Source organism: Nycticebus coucang, chromosome 1 (assembly GCF_027406575.1).
Source record: "Nycticebus coucang isolate mNycCou1 chromosome 1, mNycCou1.pri, whole genome shotgun sequence".
NCBI lineage: Eukaryota > Metazoa > Chordata > Mammalia > Primates > Lorisidae > Nycticebus > Nycticebus coucang.
The window spans coordinates 154,830,333-154,856,599 of record NC_069780.1 but is presented as its reverse complement, the minus strand read 5'-3'; the positions used below and the strand labels follow the sequence as shown (position 1 = coordinate 154,856,599).

Genomic DNA, 26,267 nt, shown 5'->3' with positions numbered 1-26,267 from the left:
CAGATAAACATGCCAGCCTCCCTCGTCTTCCTGTTTGATTAACTTAAGAATGTCACAACTCCCTTGTAGCGGTATGACTGGTAATGTCATAGGCTTTCCTTATGAGAGTGAGTTGTCAGGAACCAGGATTTCACCCAGACCTCAGGGGATAATTTTGCCAATAAAGGAGGTAGGCCAAGGTTTTTTGGAACCTTCACCCATCGGCTGCTTACTAATGTGGTTCACAATGTGTAAGAATGCGTCATAAATGATGAGGAAATCCTTGTTCTTCAACAGTCACCAAAATGGTCTGGTTTTCCACTGTTTCCTGTTATCTTGTATTGTGCATTCTAGATAGCATGAGGATGTGAGAGATTCACCCGTGCGTATTCCTTCAGAATTTCAAGTGTCTTCACGCCCTCCTTGTTAAGTTGAATGCTACTATGCGGATGCTTGCCTTTCTCTGCCTTCTGTCCGATTAACTTGGGGAGGCTACAGTTCTCACAGTCATAGTGATAAAGTTATCAAATCCTGAATTCTCAGATGAGGCAGAAGGAAGTGAGGGGAGAGTGTCCCAGGAATGCTTAGTCAGTAGGAAATAGCAAACGTCTTTTGCACTTCTCAAGGAGAAAACCTAAGCTACTGGTACAGTTCTACCGCTGGAGGTGCTAAAGAACAAAATGGTGACATTTTGGATCAGAAACACTTATCTTTTGCCTCTCTTTGTGTCTCTCTTGGGCTATGACGAGGATGGAAGGAGATATGCCTACTAGAAGACACCCCACTACCATCACATTTGGCATCATTTGGGCATGCCCAGGTCATATCTGCCATTGCAGACACTACCATCCAGACCCCACAGTGTGGATTTTCTCTCACAGGATGGCCATAGCTGATGTCCAGTCTGCACCCCTCAAAGGTCACACAGCCGCCTACCCCTTCATAGTAACTGTGGCCTGATCCTCAGTGTCTGGTTTCTACTCCATGCTAGTTCTAAAACCCAGTTCATCTGTTCAGATTGTTTTCCCAGCCTGGGCCCTATGGCAGGCCTTGAAGCAGCTAGGAAGGAGAAAAGCCTAGGAGTTAAGAATGTGGGCTTCAGAATCTGTTGCACTTGGCTTTCACTGGCCATGTGAGAATGAATAAGTTGCTCATCACTCTCTATTTTTGTGGTTCCATCTATAAAATGGAGGTAAAATAATCTCAGATTTTTGTAGATTAAATTAGGCCATGTTTAGAGAGTCTTACAGTACCAGATGTGGTAAGATTTGTGGCAATTAGTAGGAATTCCCAGCATGCCAAGGGGCAGAGCCCTACTTCCTGTGATGGTTTCTTGCTGCAAGGTGCTTCATAACTTGTTCTCTACACATACTCGGCAGTAAGCCCTTCTCTGAACCTCCCTCCCCATACACACACACACACACACACACACACACACACACACACTGAATCAGCAACAGATGACAGAACACTGACAATATAATACTTCCCTCTCAACTTGGTTGATGTTTTTCATCTTCTTTTTCTTTTTCTTTTTACTTAGACTCCCCCCCAAAATGTTCCTCCATAAGAACAGAATTTAGAATTTTCTGGTTTCCCTCAACCAAGAAAGTCCTTTTAAATAATAATAGAGAATCTTCCATTTGTTTGTTTGTTCATCTTGTTTTTCACTCATTTGTGCAACAAGTAAATATCCAGTGCTCTCTGGGCATGGAATTCCTAGCCCTAGTGTACCTTTCCTCTCTAGAGGAAGATTTACTCAGTATGCAGGCAGCTACAGGCCAATGTGATTAAACAAACACAAAAAAGTGGGTGAGGGAAAAGTCAGAGACTCTGGAAGTACTCAAGAAAGGCACCTCGCCCAGATTTGGAGGAGCTGTGGTTGGGGGTGGGGGAGCTTCCAGGAGGAAGTGGTATCACACAGGAGACCCAACTAATGAGTAATACTTGGCTTGGCACAGAACAGTTTATGTGAAGATTTGGAAGTAAGAACGACTCTGATTTGGAGGACGAGCACAGTTCAATGTGATTGAAATACAGAATTTTAGGAAAGCATATGAAAAGAGACAAGATTGGAGAAGAAAGCTAAAACTAGATTATTTCTCTTTTATACTTTAAGATGTGTCCAGAACACAAAAATCAGATGCAATCCTGCATAGTTCCATTATGAAAAGAAGAGTAAGGTATCATGGAGAAAATGAAGCCGTCTTTACAGTTTTTCAAGTACAGCGTCTTTATAAGGTTGCTAATTTCTTCTGAGCTATCATGAATTCGAAGAAGATCAGATATACTCAAGCATGCATTCTGAATTCTGGCCCTGATTCCCTCTCACCACAAAGGCAAATATTGGATGCTAACATCCAAAATTTGGATATCTTTTTTTTTGTTTTTTTTTTAATTTTTTTTCTAATTTTTATTTATTTATTTATTTTTTTATTAAATCATAGCTGTGTACATTAGTATGATCATGGGGCACCATACACTTGGTTCATAGACCGTTTGACACATTTTCATCACACTAGTTAACATAGCTTTCCTGGCATTTTCTTAGTTATTTTGCTAAGACCTTTACATTCCACATTTACTAAGATTCACATATACCCTTGTAAGATGCACCGCAGGTGTAATCCCATTAATCCCCCTCCCTCCACGTACCTCCCCCCTCCCTCCCCTCCCTTTCCCCCTTCTCCCTATTCTTAGGTTGTAACTGGGTTATAGCTTTCATGTGAAGGTCCTACATTAGTTTCATAATAAGGGTGAGTACATTGGGTACTTTTTCTTCCATTCTTGAGACACTTTACTAAGAAGAATATGTTCCAGCTCCATCCATGTAAACATGAAAGAGGTAAAGTCTCCATCTTTCTTTAAGGCTGCATAATATTCCATGGTGTACATATACCACAATTTATTAATCCATTCATGGATCGATGTCAAAAGCTTTAACCCATACGCCTGGTATTATTATAATCCTGACTATAGCTGATATTTTAACATGTAAATTATGCTACATTATTGCTCATAAGAAGATAAAAATCTTTAAACTCAAACTTTAATCAAAGTTAACTGAATTAAAGTGTTCTTTAATGATCTATATTAGTTTGAGAATAATTTCATAAAATCAACAAGAGGAAATCTTTTTTTAAATTCTTTTTGAGACAGAATTGTACTCTGTTGCCCAGGCTAAAGTGCCATGGCTTCATCCTAACTCACAGCAATCTCAAACTTCTGGGCTCAAAGGATCCTCTTGCCTCAGCCTCCTGAGTAGCTGGGAAGACAGGCTACAACAGCCGGCTAATTTTTGTTTTTAGTATAGTTGAGGTTCTCTCTCCTGCTTAGGCTGGTCTGAAACTCTTCAAGTCAAGGGATCCTCCTCACCTTGGCCTCCCAGAGTGCTAGGATTACAGGCGTGAGCTACCACATCTACCCATCAAGGGGGAATCTTATTACTGAACTGTAAATTGTCTTTCCAAATATTCCATGTTTTTGCCTTTTCATAATTGTTCATGCTCTCCCATCTGCTAACAATGCTGGCTAAAACCTTCGTCTTTCAATTCCCATTTTGCATCCTTTAACAATTTCCATGTTTGATTCTCTGCAAGTAAACTAAATCATATCTTCCAGTTCATTTGTATTTTTATTTTACTTGTCACGTATTTTGAAGAATTTTACTAGATTTAGTAAATAAGAGTCTGCCCTTAGTCTATACCTACTACAGCACTTAGTACGGGGCACGCACTGTTTAAATGATGATGATAAAATATCTATACAGAGGGCTCATAGAAGAATTTAAGTTTCACAAATAGATAATCTAATCCTTCCCAACTCTGACAAGAAAAAAATATTGAAGACAATTTGGTTCCTTATTAATTGAAGGCTACCCAGTAAGTAACCTGCTGCAGTTTCTAAAAATAAAACTGTTCCATGGGGTCCTGTGCAATCGTCTGTGATCAGAAACGTCAGATGAGGGCTTCTGCGGGAAGACCATGGTCGCTAGTTGGAGAAGTTCTGTAGGAAGTGAAACTAACCAAGGGAAGGATGTGAGCACCAGTCTCTTCCTGTATTCTAGATATGTAGACATTGTTACCCGTGAAGGCACCCCATATTTATTCAGTATTTTTGTTAAATATCCCCTTATAAAGACAACAGACGTAAAGCCACTTAGACAACACATCTGCTCTTTAAATGAGTTGAAATACGTAAATGGTTACGGCGCTCAACAAATGTTGGTTGTGGCTCTTAGTTTTAATATTGTTCCATTCTGTAGAGCTGTGCTGACCAATAAATACCCACTGGCCAGCTGTGCCTGTTCAGCACTTGAAATGTTACTTTTCATAGCGAGATGTGTGCTAAGTCTGTGGACCCCAAATCCCAGACCATTAGGAACTGGGTCACACAGCAGGAGGTGAGTGGTGAGAGGGAAGCTTTATTTGCATTTACAGCAGCTCCCCATGACTGGCATCACCCCTTCCATCTCCTGTCAATTATGGGCATTAAGTTCTCTTAGGAGTATGAACCCTACTGAAAACTGTCTGTGGGAGGCATCTAGATTGTGCACGTTCCTTATGAGAATCTCATGCCCGATGATCTTAGGTGGTTCAAAGGCAGTGAGGCTAGTGCTAGGGAGTGGTTGCCAATACTTATTATCATTAGCAGAGAGCTTTGACTGCACAGAGATGATAATAAATCAATTGCTTGCAGATTCACATCAAAACCACACTCCTCCACCCCACTCCCATTCCATGGAAAAATCGTCTTTCATGAACTTTAGGGACTCATGCTCTAAGTATAAAGTATACACAGGATTTCAAAGACTTAGTAGAGAAAAAAGCATGCCAACTAGCTCATTCATTATTTTATATTGATTGCATGGTAGTTTGCATATACTGAGTTAAATAAAATATATTATTAAAAGTATTCCTCCTCTTGATTTTCTATTTTATTAATGTGGGTGGCTCCTAGTAAACCCAGAATTACATATGTGGTTTACACTGGTGGCTTGTGTTATATTTCCATTGGACAGTGCTGCTTCAGAGGGACCTCCCAGGCAGGGCGGTGGGATTGCCGATGTTGGGCAAGGATCACGATCAGCTAAGAGGAGAGGAAGCAGGTCAAATCACAGCTGAGCAAATATGAACTGTTCACTGTAAAAATCGAAATTGACTGTGTTTCACTGTTTGCAGCCAGTTTTATCTTTAAGAAACTATACCCAACGGTTTATGTCTGATTTAAAAATATCTTATTTCTAGGCTATTGGTTGGCTCACCTTGGAGTGGCTTTCCCAGGAATCGAATGGGAGATGTGTATAAATGTCCTGTTGACCAGTCCACTGCTACGTGTGAAAAACTGAACTTGCAAAGTAAGTCTAAATTAGTAAGTGATTTTTTTTTAACAAATAGCCAAATCTCATTTGTTATATGAGGGGTGTGTGGAACAAATCTGGCCATAGTTAATACTATTTTTCATACTATAGGGATGGCAGCTCTTGTATAGCCAACTGGCAAAACCTAAAACAATCATTGTTCTTTTTTCTTTTTTTTTAAGAAATAGAGTGTATTTTTGTTTATACCTTTAGCTGTAGGAGCCCCAGTTATATCCAAATTTCCAAAACAATCTGGAGATCTGACTTAACAAGATGCATGAGAAACGTGCTGCCTCCTGACCCGCCTGCCCTCAGATCATGGACTGGTTTCCCTCCCGACTGAGGACTGTTTCCCTGATTACACGCAGAGATGGGAGGCAATCCTTATTTCTTTCTCTTCTCAAAGCCAGCTATGAATATGGAGATATCAGCAACCAGGGCTGAGTTTGGAGGTGCTGAGTTTGGAATTATTTGCTGTTTTCATTATCTACCTCCCAGATGACTTCTATTATAATACAAACAATTATGCGCGAGTGATACCTCCATGCAGTATTTCCTGAACCGAGTGAATGTCATTGAGTTTCGTCATCATCACACCAGCACCTGCACCAGCCAGAAGCAGGAGCACTGAGGACTCAGGGAGTCATGGGTTAGGAAAACACAACGTCATGAGAATCAAGAGAAAGAAGAGTTTCAAAAATAGTGTTGAAGACTTGGAAACAAGGGCTGGACTTTTTCTTACACGTCAGTGCATCACTAATGTCTAAAATAATTTCTGGCATAGACAGGGGTCAATAAACACATTCCCCATGAAATGGAAGGAACATCGGTGGAGAGGTTAAAGGGGATGAGGACGGAGTAAGTTTCTTTGGCTTATTTAAGGAAGTTGTGAGTGACTTAGATCAGCCATCTCCAAACAATTTGAACACTCACTGTATGTGTGTGCATGTGTGTATAAAAATATATATACATATGTTAACAAAAGTATACACTGTAACATACGTGCCAGAGTTTTATTACATAGTTCAAAAGTTTTATTTTATAACCCCCAATCCTGGGACACAATTATAAGAAAGACTTTACCTAACAAATGCAATCAGTGTAACCTAATTCTTGGTACCCTCCAAGAATCCCAAACAACAAAAAAATAAATAAAATATACTGGTTATCCAGTATACTAAAAAAATAAAATAAAATAAACCCTAATCATATCACCCTTAACTTTTGAACACTTGTCCCAAATGTATATACGTTTATTATTTTTTAAAGTTATATACAGCGTGTATGCTTGCATATCATCTTCCTATTAACACATTCACATAAAAATAAACTTAGAAGAATAACACCATACACACAGAAGTTCTATTATTTTCTTTCTGCATTCTAGCAGGTTATATTTTATGAAACTTGCTCATCTAGAGTATAAATCTAGTCGTATTAGAGACAGCACATAACAAAGAATGTAGAACCGTGCGAGTAGAGGGAAAGCACAAGGGGTCCATTTCTGGAAATTGAGCAGTGAATAAGAGCCAGGAAACCAGGCCTATGAGATGGAAAGATCAGGGGAAGATTTTCTGGTGAAAAGGAGATGATCCTATTTGCAGGCAGCATGGCAGGAGACAATGTTAATAAGGGAGTCACTATTAGTCACGGATACAGTTGACGGAATTAGTGTCATTGGAACCTGGGAAAATGACTCTTAGAAAGAATGCTTTCTTCTCTAACACATAAAGGAAAGAGAAAAAGTAGGAGTTCTAATAATGATCTTTGCTTATTGATGAAAGGCCAGGTGCCATGGCTTATATCTCTATAATCCCCGCACTTTGGGAGGCTGAGGCAGGAGGATCACTTGTGGCCAGGAGGTTGAGACCAGCCCAAGCAACATATTGAGACCTTGTCTCTACAAAAAGAGAGCGAGAAAGAGAGAAGGTTAAGATTAGCCTGAGTGTGGTTTGTGTTCTGTGCAGTAGATGAGTTGTTTACTGAGAGCCATGGAACCTAGGCTGAAGTGGGAGGCTTGAGAAGAAGAGTGGAATTTTACAACAGTCACATAGGAAATGAAGGAAGGAATCCTACAAAGAATCAATGAAAGTGGCAGTGATGGTTCAGCAGACACTAGAAAACATGAGTGAATAGTGATACGGAGGAGCATTGCCATGTTTAATAACTCCAGAATGGCTACAATAACTGACGTGCTAGTTCAATGGGGGAGAGGAGATGGAGAGATTTACTTATTTTACATGGCTATTCTCCTGGTTTCCTTTAAAATTCACCCACTATTGCTTTAGGTCAGATAATACCTTAAGCATTCTTTAATAACATTTTAAGGATATTTTTACTGATCTGGGAGACATGGAGCGAACATAACTTTGGGAAGAGCAGAGGATGCAGGAGAACAAATGGTGTCTTAGATATATTTTGTTTGGCCAGAACATTGTGAAAAAAATGTACATTTAAATATCTCTAGGTCATGGTCCCCCCAGACTCCCCTTCCCCCCGAGCCCACCCTGTAATGTCTCACGCTCCGTGACCTCTCACGTGAAGATGAGCTGCCAGATCACGGAGGGCGTCTCATCTCCCTGCTGTGCACCATCCACCCCGAGCACCTGTATATGTGAAACTAAATTCAATGCTACGTAAAAACAAGAGTGTACCTGTTTGTTCTTCTTTAACAACTTTTAGTAAATGCCGCAGATTTAATCACTTTTTAAAATCTTTTTTCCTTTTGAAAGCTTCCACAAGCATTCCGAATGTTACTGAGATGAAAACCAACATGAGCCTTGGCTTGACGCTCACAAGGAACGTGGGAACTGGAGGATTTCTCGTGAGTGTTGACTTTTCCAATCGTCATTCCTCTCATGGAAGTATGTAGCCAGTGTCTTCTCACCAGACCTCCCATCATTTTGGATCTTTTGAGGTTTAAATGCTCAGAGCTTGCATTTTGATAAATTATGCAATTTATATCCAATGGATATCCAATGAAGCAAAATAATCTGTTGGACATTTTAGGAGATTCTGCACAATCATTGCCACAGATTGTTTTGGAAAAAGGGGACTAAAGGAACACTGATTCTTTGCCCTTGGAGAGGATGCTGAGTATTTGTTGATAACGGCAGAATCTCAGATCTCATTTCTACTTCCTGTAGGAACATTCAAGATAGGTACTGCTAATTTAGAAAGTAAGTTCCAAAGCTAAAAAGAGTTTTGTTTTTAATCATTTCCTGTAACTGTTGAGTAATCTGGTATTATTTCAGGCAAGGCACAGTCTCTTATTTTATTTCATGCCACTGTTTACTCCCGTTTAGTTTCTAAAATAGTAAGGAAAGACATCACAAATCGGTGAAATAGAATGCCCCATTTAAAGAGTGGCCTGGGGGCAATTAATTGGTTAATAATTTACATTTCCAAGTACACTTTCAAGTGAATTAAAGAGTTGAGATAAAAAAACAGGAAAATGGAAATTTTATAAAATGAGGAAGAATTTCTAAGCTTAGAACTAACAGAAGTAACCACATAAGTAATTATTGAAAAGATCGGACTAAATAAAAATCGAAAGACATTGCATACCAAAAAAAATTTAAAGGCAAACAAAAATTCAATCTTATCAAAATTTCTACTGGCTCATATAGGTATATCCTGGTTGTAAGCCCTATTAAAATTGTCTTAGAAAGCCTACCTTAACTTCACATTAGTTATATCTAGCTCATTGATATGCTAACTTAAAATCCTATTTAATAACTGGATTATTCTAAAACGTAATCAATTCTGAACAATGTAATTTTAACTAATAGATATTAGTATTCAGTGACTTTGCTGCCACTAAGTAAATTAGATATTGCTTAGAATATGTGTTATATCAGTGCGTAAGTGAGTACTGCAAAGGGTGGCCATGGTTTATAATATTCTGAAGCCTTTGTGATAGGATGGCCTTCATCTTTTTCTGTTTGTTTGTTTCGTAAAGTTGAATAAATCAGAAAGAAGAACATACTAAGATTTGTGAATTATAAATTATGCCTCAAATTTTATCTCTCTATACAGATAAAGGAAAATAGAATTGTAGGAGAATTTCAGGGATTAATTTAATAGTCAATGGAGCAAGCAGAGAGAGAGGAGAGGAGGAAAGAAAAAAGTCAAAGTTTCCTTTATATATCTAAAAGGTCAAAATCAGAAGATATTCAAGAATTAGGTGGAAAAGACTGACAATCATCACATTTTTTTGAACCTTCTTAAATTCTGGGCTTTAAGCAGGAATGTAGTTCTGGCATTCACTGTTGGCATATCCTAATTTCAACTTCTGAATGCTCTTTTCCATTGCTTTTAAAACAAAAAAAAAATCTTTTTTTGAATATTTCAGGAGTCATTTTTCTTTTTTTATGAGTTCTTTTTCAAGGTGACAAAAAAAAACCTTAGGAATGGGGGTACAGGAATCAACGACTGATAATCTGCTATTTGGTAAACTAATCAAAAGCATTAATAATGATTTTTCTCCTAATTGGCAAAATGAACTAGTTTTATAAGTGGAAAACTATGCCTTGTTCATGAGGCATGAAATTTGACCCCAGTTGCCTCTCCTTTGAGCTATTAACAATTAAAGTGGGTCAAACAAAGTCCATTTTATTTTTCTAACTGCTTCTAGCAAGACCACACAGCTGTTCAATTATAATGGTTGATCCACAGATTTCCATAAGGTTAAATTTGTAGGTATTTTTTAGGATCTTGACTAAGTTTCTCATTTCCACTTGTTTCCTTTCTCATCTGGCAATTTTAGTATTATTTCCTCTAATTGTCCCCATGTGATTTAATAATAATTTGATCAGTAGCTCGTGGCACACTCAGGGACTCCTGAAAAGGGGGAAATGGGGATCACTTTAATGGAGATATTAAAAACTGCTGTAATCAGTACGTATGATGTGGGTAAGGACACAAGTGCCAGCCAGGAAGTGGAACTGGGAGGTTTTGACACCCTCAAAATAAAGAAATACATTATAGTACAATTAAACATCGACAGTCAATAAACCTCATTGATGTTTGCTTAGCATATAGAGGTATTTTTTGAACTATGAATTTTCACACAAAATTTGTCCCTTCCTGAGTTTCTTTAAAAATTGGGGAATCTGGCAAAACAGAGCCTGTTTCACACGTGAGGGTGGGCAGGAGCCGTGGGGACCTGTACACAGGCACTGCTTCTTCATTCACCAGGGGTCACACCTGACCCCAGACACTTCACGAGCTACCGCTCCACCCATGAGGCCACGGGGTTTACGATTTCTTCTCAGTAGTATGAATGGAAGGAACTGGAGGGACGTGATATTTAATAATAACCACAAAAATGATGCTGGCTAACAATTATACAGCACTTGCTATTTACTTGGCACTGCTGTAAGTGTTTTGTATCTACAGACCCAGTTAATCTTCACAGCAATCTTAAAAGATAGGAGGTACGATCCTTCACATTTGACAGATGGGGCCCAGATGACTGAGAGACAAAAGGGAACTTTGGATTCATTTCTCTTCCTGGGCATTCTCTGCAAAAAAAGCACCATTTACCCCTTTTCTGTAGCTTGGTGGGTGGGTCTTCACTGACACCTGCTGGTGACATGCCCGGGTTTCCTCACCTGGAGGCCTCGGTTAGGCAGCGAGCATCTGCCACCTTCTCCATCACTCCTGCCTGCCCCAGTGGACTCTGACTCAAAGGCATTTTTGACTTGTTAGTTTCAAGAGTTGACAATTACTACTCTCTTGGGAAAGAACAGAAATGATATCTGAGTTCCACGGTGGAGAGGTGGAGGGTTAGTTAGCATTTTTGAGTTCCACAGTGGAGAGGTAGAGGGTTTCCATTTATGGTTTTCTCATTTCTTTGAAGACGTGTGGTCCCCTGTGGGCACAGCAGTGTGGAAATCAGTATTACACAACGGGTGTGTGTTCAGACATCAGTCCTGACTTTCAGCTCTTGGCCAGCTTTTCACCTGCAGTTCAGAGTAAGTTGGGAATGAAGAGATGGGAGAGCATTGCCTTACAGTTAAGGGGAGGAGCAGAATTTATCAACAAGTGCCACCCAACCCCTCCCTAAGTCTCATTTTTATGTGGGTGTAAAGTTTGACTTACCAATGGATATCTGCTTATTTCATCTTTTCCTGTGTAGCCTGCCCCTCCCTCATAGATGTTGTGGTTGTATGTGATGAGTCAAACAGTATTTATCCCTGGGAAGCAGTAAAGAATTTTTTGGAAAAATTTGTACAAGGCCTGGACATAGGCCCCACAAAGACACAGGTATGGATGTCAAAAGTACATAAACTAACCCATAGCTTTTTTTCCTGAAAAAACATGGTTAGACTTACAGTCTTAATTTTTGCATTTGCTAAACTCTTGTTATAAGTGCATCTAATGGTAATTGTGAGTGTTGAATGAAATATGTACTACGTTGGGTTATTCTACCTCAGACTTTGCCCTACACTGGTATTTTGACCTTGGAATTCTGTTTCTGATATGGGAATTGAGGGTATGAGATATAGCATTTTAATTCTTTTTTAGTTACCCATTTCATGGGTTAGTGGGACAAAACTACAAATTCAATATGTATTTTTTTCTTCATGTTCATTTGAACTAACAATTAATTTCTTTTGTTTACTCTTTACTGGTATTAGACTTTGAAATCCTCAGACTTACTTTTCTTTCCTCTCAAGTCTTACATTCTACCCTAAAGAAGAGGGTTCAGGAATATTGTGTTTTTCACCATCTTCCCAGAGTTTAGCCCTCCTAGCAAAAAATAGCAGAGTGAACTCTGAAATCCAGTCTTATTCCTTCCACACTCCTTTCATACTGACCTCGTCTTCAGAGAGCCTCTTTTTTTTGTTAACTGTGGTATATGTACACTATAGAATACTATTTAGCCATAAAAAAGATGGAGATGTTACAACTTTTGTTTTAACCTGGATAGAGCTGGGAACATCTTCTTTACTGGAGCCTCTTAACTACTGATGTATTATTGGCAATTCCTGTTCTGGAAAGCCTGTCTCCTAGTCTTAGAGGATGATTTCAGTGGCTTGAGGACAAGGACATTAACAGAAGAATGTGACTTTCTTGATCTCTAGGATTAAGGAATGTCTCCAAGCATCTTGTTCAGAAATTCTTCTCTCAGGTATCTCAAATAAGATTCTCTCTAATTGCACTTCCTCTGACAGGCAGAAACTCCCTGCCCACCCCACCCCCCTCCACACACACACAGATAGCAACTTTCTGCCAGAGATGCCGAAGCCTGTGACCCGGAAAATCCAGCACATTACACCCACCCAAACATACTCCATTGATTAGGAGCACGTTGGTTTTTCTTACAGTCAACTCTGATTCTTTATTACACAGTTACCCTTAAATGATGAGATCCTCAACTAGAAGTGCTTACATTTGTTTATAAGCATCTATCTATTGGTATTTAGAATGTTTGAATGTTCTATTAAAATGTTAATTTTAATATTTTTATTAAAAACCTAGTTCTAATATTCATCCTTAGTAAAATATTATAGACATGTGCTTAAAAATCTACAATTATTACTCTTGAGAACCAAATCATAAGCTGTAGCACATCAGCTTGTTTGGCAGTTATTACTACTTTTCACCTCTAAAGGAGAATAAATGGTTCCCTAAATTGAATAATAACTATCAATAACAGAGTTGGAAGTGATTCCCTTCAGCTACCAGCCCATGCCTAAATGCACTTTTAATTTTTATCATATTGGTTAAGTAGAAATTATTTATAACTTTATGACAGTCCATTAATAGACTTTTGCTCTTTTAAAGGTGGGGTTAATTCAGTATGCCAATAATCCAAGAGTGGTATTTAACTTGAACACTTTTGCGACCAAAGCTGAAATGGTTATAGCAACATCCCAGACATCCCAATATGGTGGGGACCTCACAAACACATTCAAAGCAATTCAATTCGCAAGGTAAGTTTTGGTGCTAGTAGGCAAATATTTTGATAACACAAAAGTGCAAATAAGTATGGAAAAGGAAGGAAATGACAAAGAAAAACATATACCTGGTGCTCACACTTAAATCAGAAGTAATAAGGAAAAAAAGCCTAAGTCTTCTATGACTTGAGCACTTTGAGAAGGCAGTTGGAAAAGAAAGTCAAAAATCTCTGATTCTAATGTTTTTCTATACGACATGATTTTATACACTACATGATCATAGAGTACATGATTTTTATATGAATTTACATACTACCTGATTATATATCATTTTATATACTCTGTGATCATAGATTACATGATTTTTATATGATTTTACAAATCATGGAAAAAGCAGATTTGGTCAGGATGGGATATGTTTTTTTTAATTTCTTTTCTTTTTAAAATTTCTGATATTTTTGTTCTTTTTTAAAAAGAAGTTTTTATTAAATCTTTTATTATTTATAAGAGAACTGAAACTTTCACGTAGTTTTCACAGTCTTCTCTTGGTTTATATGTATAACTTGCAATTCTTGAAATTTCACACCAGACAATCAGAATTTAGAGAGCTTTTTCTCCTTGTTCTCAAAATGAGAGGGTTTATTCATATATATGCACATGGAGGGGGAGCAGTGTGGTCCTCTGTTTTGTGGTTTGTTTGTTTTTTTTTAATTTTTTATCTTGGGTTTTTGTGCATGCCCTGAAGCCCTTACATGCTCCCTAGAGCATATATTGCATTGCATGATTTTACATGATTTTTATATGATTATACAAAATGAGAAGACCGTAGGTTAAAACAATAGGAAATGGAGACATCAGTCATTATTTGTTAATACTTATCAGGGCTGCTGATAAATTAAGTTCAAGGAGCACTTCATGCAAATTAACAAAGGCCAATAGAATCTTAAACGTGAATGTGAACCGAGCTCGGTGATCTGTAAGAAGTGTGAATTTTACAAATACATAGCACTCTTCTCATTCTTATCTCAGTTTCTCTCTTTCTTTAGCTCCACTGACCTTCATCTTCACCTCTATCTTGACCAGATACCTTTACAAAAATGCTAAACACTCTCCTGTTGTTGAAAAATAAATGAGAACAATGTAGTGCCCGTAGCTCCGTGGTAGGAAGCCGGCCACATGCTCCAGGTGGGTGGGTTCAAACCCAGCCCGGGGCCTGCTAAAACAAACAAACAGAAAAATGAGAACGATAAGCTTGCTTTCCCTCAAACCTACTTTCTGCCTTTTTAATCTTGTGACTTCCTTCTTTCCACCACCATAATTCTTGGAAAGGGTCTCCACACCTTGAAAACTGTTGCTCCGTCACTCAGTGACCATGGCCCGTTTAGCCCCCGGCTCCAATGGTCCTGGTGCAAGCCACACTCTCCTCGGCTCCTCGGAATGTCGGGATGAGCACCCGCTGCTAGTCCCGACCCAGTTGCCATGACAACACAAACTTTTGGAATCCTTGCCAACTTCTTGTCAACAACTTTTGCCTCTTCACTGGCTCCTTTTTCTACCTTTCCTTCACTGAACAGAGCCCTTCCTTTTTTATTACCCTTCTCTTCTAGGAATTGTATCCGTTCTCACGGCGTCAGCAGCAGCTCCACATGTTACCCCATCGCTAGGTTATTAGCCCTGAACGCTCTTTCACAACTCTCACAGGCATCCGGCCAATGCTGCCTTTCCTTGTTGGGAGTGTTGGCTCACAGACCAAATTCACTATGCCCTCAACTGGCCTCACCCTGTGACCTGCCACTCTTCATGATTTGGCCGTTTTGATTCATCCTCCTGCCTGCTTCCCCAGTCGTTCAGACTAAACACTTAATGGTTTTCTTTATTCGTTCCCCTCGTTACATCACACATCTGGTCAGTCACCACATCCTGTCCTTTCTATTTCTGCCTTTCCCCTATATCTGTCCCTTCTTTTTTATTGCATGTGTATTTTAGTTGCTGTTTCTATGATCTAGTGACTACCTCCACATGTCTCAAAAGCATTTCTTCCCAAGAGAAAATATGAGTGGTTTGGTTAATCTTTCCTGTCCCTATTAAGATGTTCTTTTGGGCCAGGCCGCCTCATAAGCTGCTGGCCAGTCAGTAATGAAGTGTCCTCCCTGGTCCAGCAAACTGGACGACAGAGGAGAAATAGAGATAGAAAAAGGCCTTCCTGGAGTTAGAAGCTGCTGAGAGCCCCCACTTTCAGCAGGAAGTGCGGGTGTGGAGTTTTCCCTGGAAGGAGCCTGGGGCCTGACAAGCTTTCTTCTCCCAGCTAACGGCCAGGATCCATGGAGGTGGAACCTTCTAGCTTTCATCATCTTTTAGAACTCTGGTGTGTTCCCCTGTGCCATTGGCTGTCTCCCTCTCACCATGATTTTCCAAGCTAAAAGGATTTAGTCTTCCTGGTGCTAGGAGAACCATTCAACTTTTTACTCACACCTCCCAGAATGTAATTACCTCTATTTCTTTTCTCCCCTTTCATCTCTTTCTTTAAAATGTTGAGTAGACCAAGCAGGCACAGTGGCTCATACCCGTAATCCCAGTATTTTGTGAGAAAGTTGCTTGTGGCCAGGAGTTTAAGACCAGCTTGGGCAATATAGAGAGACACCTGTCTCTACAAAAAAAATTAAAAAAGTAAAAATTAGCAGGGTGTGGCAGCAAGCACCTGTAGTGTCAGCTACTTGGGAGGCTGAGGCAGGAGGATCCCTTCAACCTAAGAGTTGGAGGCTGCAGTGTGCTATTATGATGCCATTGAACTCTAGCCTGGATGACAAAGCAAGACCTTGTCTCTAAAAAAAAAAAACAAAAAACAAAATCATTGAATAGAATCTGACACTATTTCGGTAAATATTGCCATATTTCCATTCACCTTATTTCACCTGCCCTCAATAAATCACTGCAGGTAGTTAAAACTAAATAAGGCACAGTTCTATCCTCAAATGCCTTATAATTATAAGAATATAATTAAGAATAATATAAGAATATAACTAAGAATATATGTTACTCAAAACAGATTTGATGTGAATTCTGTAATTCAAATTTAACTGAATGAAAAATGGGGAACATTGTCTACCATTCTATAGTATAGAATACAAAAATGATTTCAGGAAATAAAATAATATGTTCAGTTTTAAATACATTGAATTTGACATTATCTATCAAAATAAAACACAAAACAGGGTAAATGCCCAATAATGACGAACTAGTTAAATAAACTACGGTGCCTCCAAAAGTGAAATATGATGCAGCCATTGAAAAAACAATAATGAGGACTTTATATGTGCAAATGGAGAGATCACCATCAAAATAAAAAACAACTGTTTAGAATATGACCCCATTTGAGTAAAAGTTTAAGGGGTAAACTATGCCTTTGCCCAGACTACCTCTAAAAACATTCTCTAGAAGGAAACATAAGGAGCTGATGATAGTGGTCACCTGTGTGTCAAATTTTTGTTTATACCTTTCCAAATACTTCAAACTTTTGTACCACATGTGTCTATTACATTTTTTAAAATAAATATTGAAAAAGTAAGTACAGGTCCAATAAGTAAAACTTGTGACAGAAGTATCTTTGCTCCGTTGACTAGTATTGATGAATTCAGCTTTCTTATAGGAAAATAATTCTAAGGAGTCCTGGGGTGACATGCATACACACGCAAGCCATGACGTGTGACTTAAATATGTCACGAGATTGATATGGAGAGGAATTTAAGTCACAACCTTTGTGCCCAAAAAGCCGGTTTTGTACTTCTATTAGATTTCAAACCAGAGGGCCACATGTTAACTTCACCTTATGATAGCGAGTCTTTAATTTTTACCTGCCACAGAGATTTCGCTTACTCGGCAGCTTCTGGTGGACGACCAAGCGCTACCAAAGTAATGGTAGTTGTAACTGATGGCGAATCACATGACGGTTCAATGTTGACAGATGTGATTGATCAATGCAACAAAGACAATATACTGAGGTTTGGCATAGCAGTAAGTGGCTTTTCTTTTTACTTGTTTTATAGCCGTTGGATAAATGTTTCTTTATTACATGTCTTCTCAAAGCTCCACTTTCCCATTGGCTGTAATATTTAACATAAAAGAACGTTTTTACTCTATCTCTACTTTTTGCTGATTTTCAGTTCTTTCAACTAAATGAAAGGTTGCGGAGACATTGCTGGATTTACCTCTCCAGAGGGGCTATAGTGTACCAAAATAGACTAGAATATAGTAAGAGGGAAATTGGAGTACAGTGGTAATGACCTTTTTCCCTTTTCCTTTATTTTCAAGGTTCTTGGCTACTTAAACAGAAATGCCCTTGATACTAAAAATTTAATAAAAGAAATCAAAGCGATTGCTAGCATTCCAACAGAAAGATACTTTTTCAATGTGTCTGATGAAGCAGCTCTACTAGAAAAGGCTGGGACATTAGGAGAACAAATTTTCAGCATTGAAGGTAAAAAAAATCAACTCAAGGATTTTTTCCCCAAAACTTTTTAGAAGAATTGTTTATTTTATTATCATGCGTATTCTATTAATGTTAACTTGTATGACTTGTATAAAAAGAACTCTTATAAAACAGAAAGAAAAATGGACAAATAGTGTGATTAAGTAGCTTATAAATTATAAAACACAAATTACCAATAAACAGAAGAAAGTATTCCCAACTTTAGTAAGTATTTAAAAGGACAAATTAGACCATTATATTTTGCCCTAAAGATGGCAAAGATTAATAATGTTTAAACTTGTGGAGGTTTATAGGGAAGCAAAGAAGCTCAAGGAAGCTGTTGATGAGACAATAATTTTTTTAACTTTTGGGGGGCAACTTAGTAATAGCTATTATACTTGTAAATAGTTTTACTATTTGTTTTCAAAGAGACAAAGCCTCATTCAGTCACCCGCAGTAGAGTGCCATGGCATCATAGCTCATAGCAACCTCAAACTCTTAGGCTCAAGTGTTCCTCTTGCCTCAGCCTCTGGAGTAGCTGGGACTACAGGTGCCACAACACCTGGCTATTTTTTTTTTTTTTTCCAGAAATGAGTTCTTGCTTTTGCTTAGGCTGGTCTCAGACTCCTGAGCTGAATCAAGCAATCCACCTGCCTCAGCCTCCCACAGTGATGGGATTACAGGCATGAGCCACCACACCTGGCCAGTTTTACCTTTTTACAGTATGTTACTTAAGATCTAAAATTCTTGAATTTGTTTACAATAAACATATATAATTTTAAAATTAGAAAAATATAGCCAGGTGGGGTGGTTTACACCTATAATCCTAGCACTCTGGGAGGCCAAGACAGGTAGATTGCCTGAGCTCATGGGTTCGAGACCAGCCTGAGCAAGAGCAAGATCCCATCTCTAAAGATAGCTGGGCGTTGTAGCGGATGCCTGTAGTCCCAGCTACTTGGGAGGCTGAGGCAAGAGAATCGCTTAAGCCCAAGAGTACGAGGTTGTGGTGAGCTGTGATGCTACGGCTACTCTACCGAGGGCAACACAATGAAACTGTCTCTAAAAACAAAAAAAGAAAGAAAGAAATACAGCAAAGACTTTTAGTTTTTTGGTTCAGTTTTTGAGGAAACATTTTATTATCAAACATAAAATAATTTGCTTAGGTGGCCTTGGAAGCTCTAGTTAGTGTAGCTAGAACTATAGGTGCTCAGGAGCTCACCGTATGGAGGACTAGAATGCACTTCATAGCTGGTTTAAACGCCTGTGGCTCAGTGAGTAAGGCGCCAGCCCCATATGCCGAGGGTGGCGGGTTCAAACCCAGCCCTGGACAAACTGCAACAAAAAAATAGCCGGACGTTGTGGCGGGCGCCTGTGGTCCCAGCTACTCGGGAGGCTGAGGCAAGAGAATCGCGTAAGCCCAAGAGTTAGAGGTTGCCGTGAGCTGTGTAACGCCACGGCACTCTACCCGAGGGCGGTATAGTGAGACTCTGTCTCTCCAAAAAAAAAAAAAAAAAAAGTTTCACGTGACCCAAATCCTGGTTCCAGACAGGAAACCCAAGTATCTCTCTGCAATACAGAACATATTTTGTTGAGCACCAGGTCTTGCATACAGCCTTAGAATTATCCAGAAGGTTTTATTTCTTCTTCAATATCCGATGTACTTCTAAGTTGTTTAAATCATCATCACAATGTAATGTGCCCTGATACAATGCAAAATTACTAGGCTGTCCACACTTATAATTCCGTGCATTTGTAGTAGCCTGAGGAAGAACAACTACAATCTCCAAGCTAACTAAACATGATTTGGAGCATTATCTGCTATTACAGGCTTTGGGGGAGCACTGTCCTATTTTATTAAAAATTATCTTGACTCATCTTGAGACAATTCTTACATCGTCTAAACGAGACTGCATCACACAGTACTCTTAGCCTTCAAGCCACACTGCCATTCAGAACAACCACCTAATAAAGTGTCAGTCCAGGAATTTAGCTTCCTTTTTGTGAAGATTAATAAAACATAACCATTTTGACCACTCTACATGGAAAATGAGTTTTAACTGAGTCTTCTGGTGTCAGTGACAGAGGCCAGCATGATGTGTGGAACTGGAACAAATTTCCAGTTAGTAAAATTCCTACTCATTCTTGAATCCTCTTCTTACTAACTAACCCAGTTATATCTCGGCAGAGTTTTCACTACAGAACTGTTGCCTCACTCCTCCAACTGCATCTGAGATATTTGTAAATTTATTAGTAACAATTTCTTTCTTTCTTTCTTTCTTTTTTTTTTTTGGAGACAGAGTCTCACTTTGTCACCGTTGGTAGAGTACTAGGGCATCACTGCTCACGGCAACCTCAAACTCTTGGGCTTGAGTGATTCTCTTGCCTCAGCCTCCCAAGTAGCTAGAACTACAGGTGCCCCCCACAACACCTAGCTGTTTTTAGAGACCGGGTCTCACTCTAGCTCAGGCTGGTCTTGAACTTGTGAGCTCAGGCAATCCACCCACCTCGGCTTCCCTGAGTGCTAGGATTACAGGCTAGTAACAATACTTTAAAAACTAAAAGTTCAGTTAGTTTCTTAGCTAGCAAAGGTAAAGTTCCAGAAAAAAATTATCACCTCAGTTTTCACCTTACCTCATACCCTTTGCGGAGTGTTCTTTGATATCAGGAACTTCATATGTATTCCATAAAATACAGTAATATTTAGTTAAGATTAATGCCGACTTTGAACCCTACCTTGAAAGTATTTAGGATTTTTATAAACTTCTAGACCTTTTCTTAGTAATTTCTCTTTCCGAGAGTCCACTAGCTCTGTATTTTTGGGTGAACATCAGAATATTATACGTACGTGAGTGTGTGTACGTGTGTGGGTGCGTGAGTTGAAAACTTGATTTTAAATTGCTTATAGTAACATCATTTTTGAAACTGATATTTCCCAGGTACTGTTCAAGGAGGGGACAACTTCCAAATGGAAATGTCACAAGTAGGATTCAGCGCAGATTATTCTCCTCAAAACGTATGTATATCAGACAACTTCGAGCCATACCGCCATTTGCATAACACTTCTGGACACATTAGCTTTGTACATGAAGTGGGAAAACACCTATCTAGTGATCTACAGTTCCAGATCCTAGCCACGTCATTTAGTTTCTTTGTGCTAATGATTTATCATCTAAAAATTGAAGATTAATACCTTCCCTTCTCTGTTGCACAGGAATTTTATATGTGGTGGGGGAGGAAATGATAATATACAAGAAAGCCTTTGCGTGCTCCGGGGCACAGGCACTATATTAATTTAAGGTGTTATCCCTGCAGGAATTTCTTTTGCATCATTGACTACTGATAACATTTGTTAAAAACATACACTCTTGTCATCCATGTCATTGCTGAATGCTGAGTGGCTACTATATTATTTTCTAAGAGCAGAGACAGAACATAGTTGAGAAGTAAAGTATTAGGGAAAATGGCACATGGGGCGGGGGTACCCCACTATCTTCTTAGCTCAGAGAAGTGCATTCTTGGTTCTCAGAAACATCCATCTTTCTGGCTTCTGATTCTAATTCAACTGAGGATATGAGGAGGGTATAGAAGGGGTTAAAAAGATATGAGGCCTGGGAAATATTTAGGAAATAACAGAACATCGGGGAGTGTGATCAGCAGGTCAGGGAACAAAGAACAACTTATTTTCTCTAGAATAAAAGGTGCTAACTTTTGGGGTCATCAATCCTTAGAGATGTTCATAAAAGTTACGGATCTTTCCCCCAGAAACAATGTAAATGATTACATATACAGAGTATTTTACACAATATTCCAAGGCGTTTTTATACATGCCCTTTCATAGTCCCCAGATTCAGAGTCTGTGATTTTATTATAATCATTCACATAACTTGAGACACATCATTTCCCTATTTGCTCTTTTTTAATGGCTTATAGTTTTTTGTTTTTTGTTTTTTTTTAGAGACCGAGTTTCACTTTATGGCCCTCGGTAGAGTGCCATGGCATCACACAGCCCACAGCAACCTCCAAATCCTGGGCTTATGCAATTCTCTTGCCTCAGCCTCCCGAGTAGCTGGGACTACAGGCGCCCACCACAACGCCCGGCTATTTTTTTGTTGCAGTTTGGCCGGGGCCGGGTTTGAACCCACCACCCTCGGTATATGGGGCCGGCGCCCTACTCACTGAGCCACAGGTGCCGCCCATGGCTTATAGTTTTTTAATCCAAGATAATAGCTTTGATGTTTTCTAGACTCTAAGATCAAAAAAAAATTTTTTAAAGAATGAAAATATCATAAATTTAAATATATATATTAAAACAAAATCCTCTGCCTTTTCCATGATTTATAGCTTGAAGATTCAGATTGGGTTTTGAGCCCATCCAGAGCAGCCTGCCCTGGCCCTCTCCAGTGCTTACTGTGGTTAGTTCTCTTCAGTCTATCAAAGAAGAGCTACAGGTGCCTCCTATGGCTGCACTGTTACCAAAGAGAGGGGGTATAGGGATAAAGAGGTGATAGAAGAATAGCTGAATAGCTGGGAATAGAGAGAAAGAAAGTTGCAAAGAAGTCAGAAGAGGGCGTCACAAGGCATACCTTGGAAGTCATTAGCACTTCCTGCTCTCAAGGTATCTCATATCCACCTATGAGCTTTCTTTATGAATATGTGGGGCTGGAGACTCACTTCTGACTCCTTCTGTAAGTTTTACCTATGTAACATGTCACACAAAGTCAATTCCAAGATAACAGGACCCAGAGGAAGTCTTGTTCTCCAGCACATCTCATATTAAAACAATTCTGTGATCTATCAACATATATTCATATATATATTGACTTCATCATGCTTTGATATTTTTCTTTTAAATCTAAACAGTTTATTTCAATATTTTGCCTACTCTACATTCATATGCTTTAAACGTGATTTGTTTTAATGGTCTTCATCTTTCAATCATTTTAGGATATTCTGATGCTGGGTGCAGTGGGAGCATTTGGCTGGAGTGGAACAGTTGTCCAGGAGACCTCTCACAGACATCTGATCTTTCCTAAACAAGCCTTTGACCAAATTCTGCAAGATAGAAATCACAGTTCCTATTTAGGTAAAGTAGGGCAGTATTTGGTTCAGCAAACTCAAGTCGCCTTCTCTTAAACCAATGTTTGTTGAATCTCGGAGGCAGTTCAGGAAAACCCTTGCACTGTTACCTAATTATCCTATTTATTATACACATAAATGTCCCTTTGCTGGTCAGGACTTCACCCATAGCTACTTAAGGAAACACTGTTTTATTAACTCATGAATCCCTTCTGATTGCTCAAGTGGTTGTAATGGCTGAAACACGATCATGTTTCTCCAAATGGAAATGGTTTTTAAAAGCCAGTATGATAAGTGGTAGTCTTATATGCTATTTTAGAACTCACAGGTTTCTTGTCCTCATAAGAAGCATACACCGATTTTGAGGGCCTATTATGGGACAGTTCCTGAGCTACCTGGTCTGTCTACATAAATATTCAGTTCCTTCCAGCAGCCCTTTCAGAGCTGTTTTACCTTTGAGAGCTAACAGGTTTAAAAACTTTCCTTAAGTTCTACAACCTGGTAAGTGGTAACACAGAATATGCACCTGGAACTAATTCTAAGGCCTGTTTCCATGGCCTTTTAAATTCATTCTTCATTCATTCAAGAAACTTTTGTTGAATACCAAGTTCATGGTGGCTGATGAGACCAACTCAGAATCTAGGGCTGGCTTTATAGGTAAAGGTCTCACCTGTGCAGGCCAAAGGGCAGGAACAATTCATTTTAGAAAAAGAAAGATGAGCCCTGAGTGCTGCCCTTGATAGCCCTAGGAACTGTGTCTCACGCCTGACATCAAAGGACTTCTGATCCCCTCTGCTAACTTTTTGACACTTTACCTGGCTGACATATTTAGTGGCACTCACATGGTGACTTGACTTCTTTTTTAGGTTACTCTGTGGCTGCAATTTCTACTGGACAAAGCACCCACTTTGTTGCCGGTGCTCCTCGGGCAAATTATACCGGTCAGATAGTGCTATACAGTGTTAACGAGAACGGCAACGTCACAGTTATTCAGGCTCACAGAGGTGACCAGGTAAATCTCATTGTTTGTCGGGTGAAATTCACTTTATGGACAATTGGGACAGGTGGGTAGTTGAATGGGTAGACATGGAAACTCACCTGCCCTGAGTGGTACTCTGGGGTTGGCTCTGTGATCTGAGTTTACTTGTTATATTTCTTAAGTCTTTGCAACAATGCCAAGACCTACCATCCCCCGTTGATAGCTTACCGCAGGTTTAACTAGCTTTTTTTTATTTCAAATTAATATGAGGAAATAAACTTTTAGGTTACATTGTTCCCACTTCCAAGGTAAAGTTCCAGTTGTAGGAGAGCCACTCACCCGGGGGTGGGGGGTGTGCTGAATACCCCCGCAGTATGCACATTAGGTGAGAACCCACCAAATGCCCTCCCCCTTCCCTCCCTCTCCCTCCTCACTCCTCCTCATTACTAGACTATATTTGTGTTTTATCATTCATATGAGTGTGTAAGTGTTTATATGTTGGTTTCATATTAGTATTGAGTACATTGAATACTTTTTTCTCTGTTCTTGAGATACTTTATTAAGAAGAACGTGTTTCAACCTAAATGCCCATCAATCCATGAATGGATTAACAAATTGTGGTATATGTATACGATGGAGTACTAAGAAAAGATGGATGGAGATGAAAGTTTAACTAGCTTTCTAAGGTCACACGGCTTTAATGGATTGAGCTGTCATTAAAACCCAATTCTGCCTGACCTCAAAGCTATGCTGATTATATTCTATGTCATTATTTTTGACTCCTCAGATTAATAACACTATGGGCATTTTTCAGTCATGATGGCAGACACCTAACCACTGCCTTACAGACAAGACCATGCTGGGAGCCAAGGGTCTGGAAAAGAAATAATGAGAAAAAGAGAGTATCGTGACATTATAAGGACTGATTTTCTACCTCTGGGCCTTTCAAAGTGTTCATTTGGCTTTGGCATTTCTAAAGCTAAACCACGATTTTTCTGTCATTTTCTACTGATACGTGACAGTTTGGTGGTCAGACCTTATGATGACTTTCAGTTATGGCCACTACAGCAAAGCCCTGTTGCTAAAGGGAACCCAGCGAAGTAGTATCTATCTCCTAACTAAACAATATTGACCCATGAGCTTGATGCATATTTGAAGTGAGCATCACTGATCCCTGACAACTAACAGAAAGTGATTTCCTTCTTTGAGTCAGAGAAACTAACCACAGATTTCTCTTCTTCGATTAAATCTGATCCTACTGTTATTATGAATTTTCTAGAAGTAAGAAGACCTGAGTCTTTTACTTCCTTGATGACAAATTAGGTACGGTCAAATATTTTCCCTCCTTTATAATATTTTTAAAACGTAAGTTTTTTATTATAAAAATAACAATGAAAGTGTTATGGAAGGAATCTTTTTTTTTTTTTGAGGCAGAGTCTCACTCTATTGGTCAGGCTAGACCAGTGCCATGGCCTCAACCCTGCTCACAGCAACCTCAAACATCTAGCATTAAGTGATCCTCCTGCCTCAGCCTAAGATTATAGGCATGAGCCACTGTGCCCAACTTGGGTTTTTGGGGTTTTTTTTTTTCATTTCTCATTCATTTCTGAGAGTTCACATCGGCCTGCATTGAACATTGTTGAATGGGGTGAATGCTCAAAGTCCCAGCTTCTCTTACTCGACTTTATCTCCGCATCCTCCTCCTGTCCAGATCCACTTATCTGTCCTACATCATGCCATGGAGGCTTAAACCATTCATGCCTTTGCCCTTCTCCTCTCTGAAATCTCCTTGTCTTCTTTAAGATGTGATTTGAATAATAGTTCAGTTTTCAGCCTTCCTGACGCGCCTGCTCTCTGCTGACTCAGCATTTGAGACTTGCTGCCCCTTTTACAACCCGTCTCACCACAGAAGCTCCATTTGCTGTCCTCCCCTCCTGTTTTTCTCCATAGCATCCCTCGCTTCCCTACTAAAGGTTTGTTGTCTTCTAAGTGTGGTCTCTGACACACTGGCATCAGTACCTGGAGTGCTTACTTAAAATGCTGTGTTCTGGATCACATCCTAGGCATTGATTGCATCAGAATTTCCAGAAATGGGTCTCAGGAATCTGTATTTTGAAGACACTTTTCTTGGCAATTCTTGTGCACACTCAGATTTAAGAACCAGATGCTAGATCTGTTGTCCCTTTATGTGCCTGGCACCTTGGAAGAAGTAAATACCTCATTTGTGTGATGAATAAGTGAATAAAAGTTCAGTGTAATATTAGAAGTATATAAATCTTAAGAATCCTATTTTTTTTTTTGAGACAGTCTCACTATGTTGCCCTCGGTAGAGTGCTGTGACATCATAGCTCACAGCAACTTCAAACTCTTGGGCTTAAGCGATTCTCTTGCCTCAGCTCCCATGTACCTGGGACTACAGGCACCCGCCACAACACCCAGCTATTTTTGTTGTTGTTGTTGTAGTTGTCATTGTTGTTTAGCAGGCCCGGGCCAGGTTCAAAC

The 26,267-nt window shown here is 39.3% G+C and overlaps 1 protein-coding gene across 1 annotated transcript in view; it reads left to right on the top strand.

Annotated features, from left to right (window-relative positions):
• ITGA2 (integrin subunit alpha 2) overlaps window positions 1–26,267 on the top strand; it is a 118,989-nt gene that overhangs the window by 52,181 nt on the left and 40,541 nt on the right. Inside the window, exons 3-12 of the mRNA XM_053590783.1 lie at window positions 5,226–5,335; window positions 8,071–8,162; window positions 11,202–11,316; window positions 11,481–11,608; window positions 13,133–13,281; window positions 17,106–17,256; window positions 17,554–17,719; window positions 20,647–20,723; window positions 22,655–22,793; window positions 23,653–23,798. Of these exons, the coding sequence (XP_053446758.1) occupies window positions 5,226–5,335; window positions 8,071–8,162; window positions 11,202–11,316; window positions 11,481–11,608; window positions 13,133–13,281; window positions 17,106–17,256; window positions 17,554–17,719; window positions 20,647–20,723; window positions 22,655–22,793; window positions 23,653–23,798 (1,273 nt within the window). The remainder of the gene's footprint in view (window positions 1–5,225; window positions 5,336–8,070; window positions 8,163–11,201; window positions 11,317–11,480; window positions 11,609–13,132; window positions 13,282–17,105; window positions 17,257–17,553; window positions 17,720–20,646; window positions 20,724–22,654; window positions 22,794–23,652; window positions 23,799–26,267) is intronic.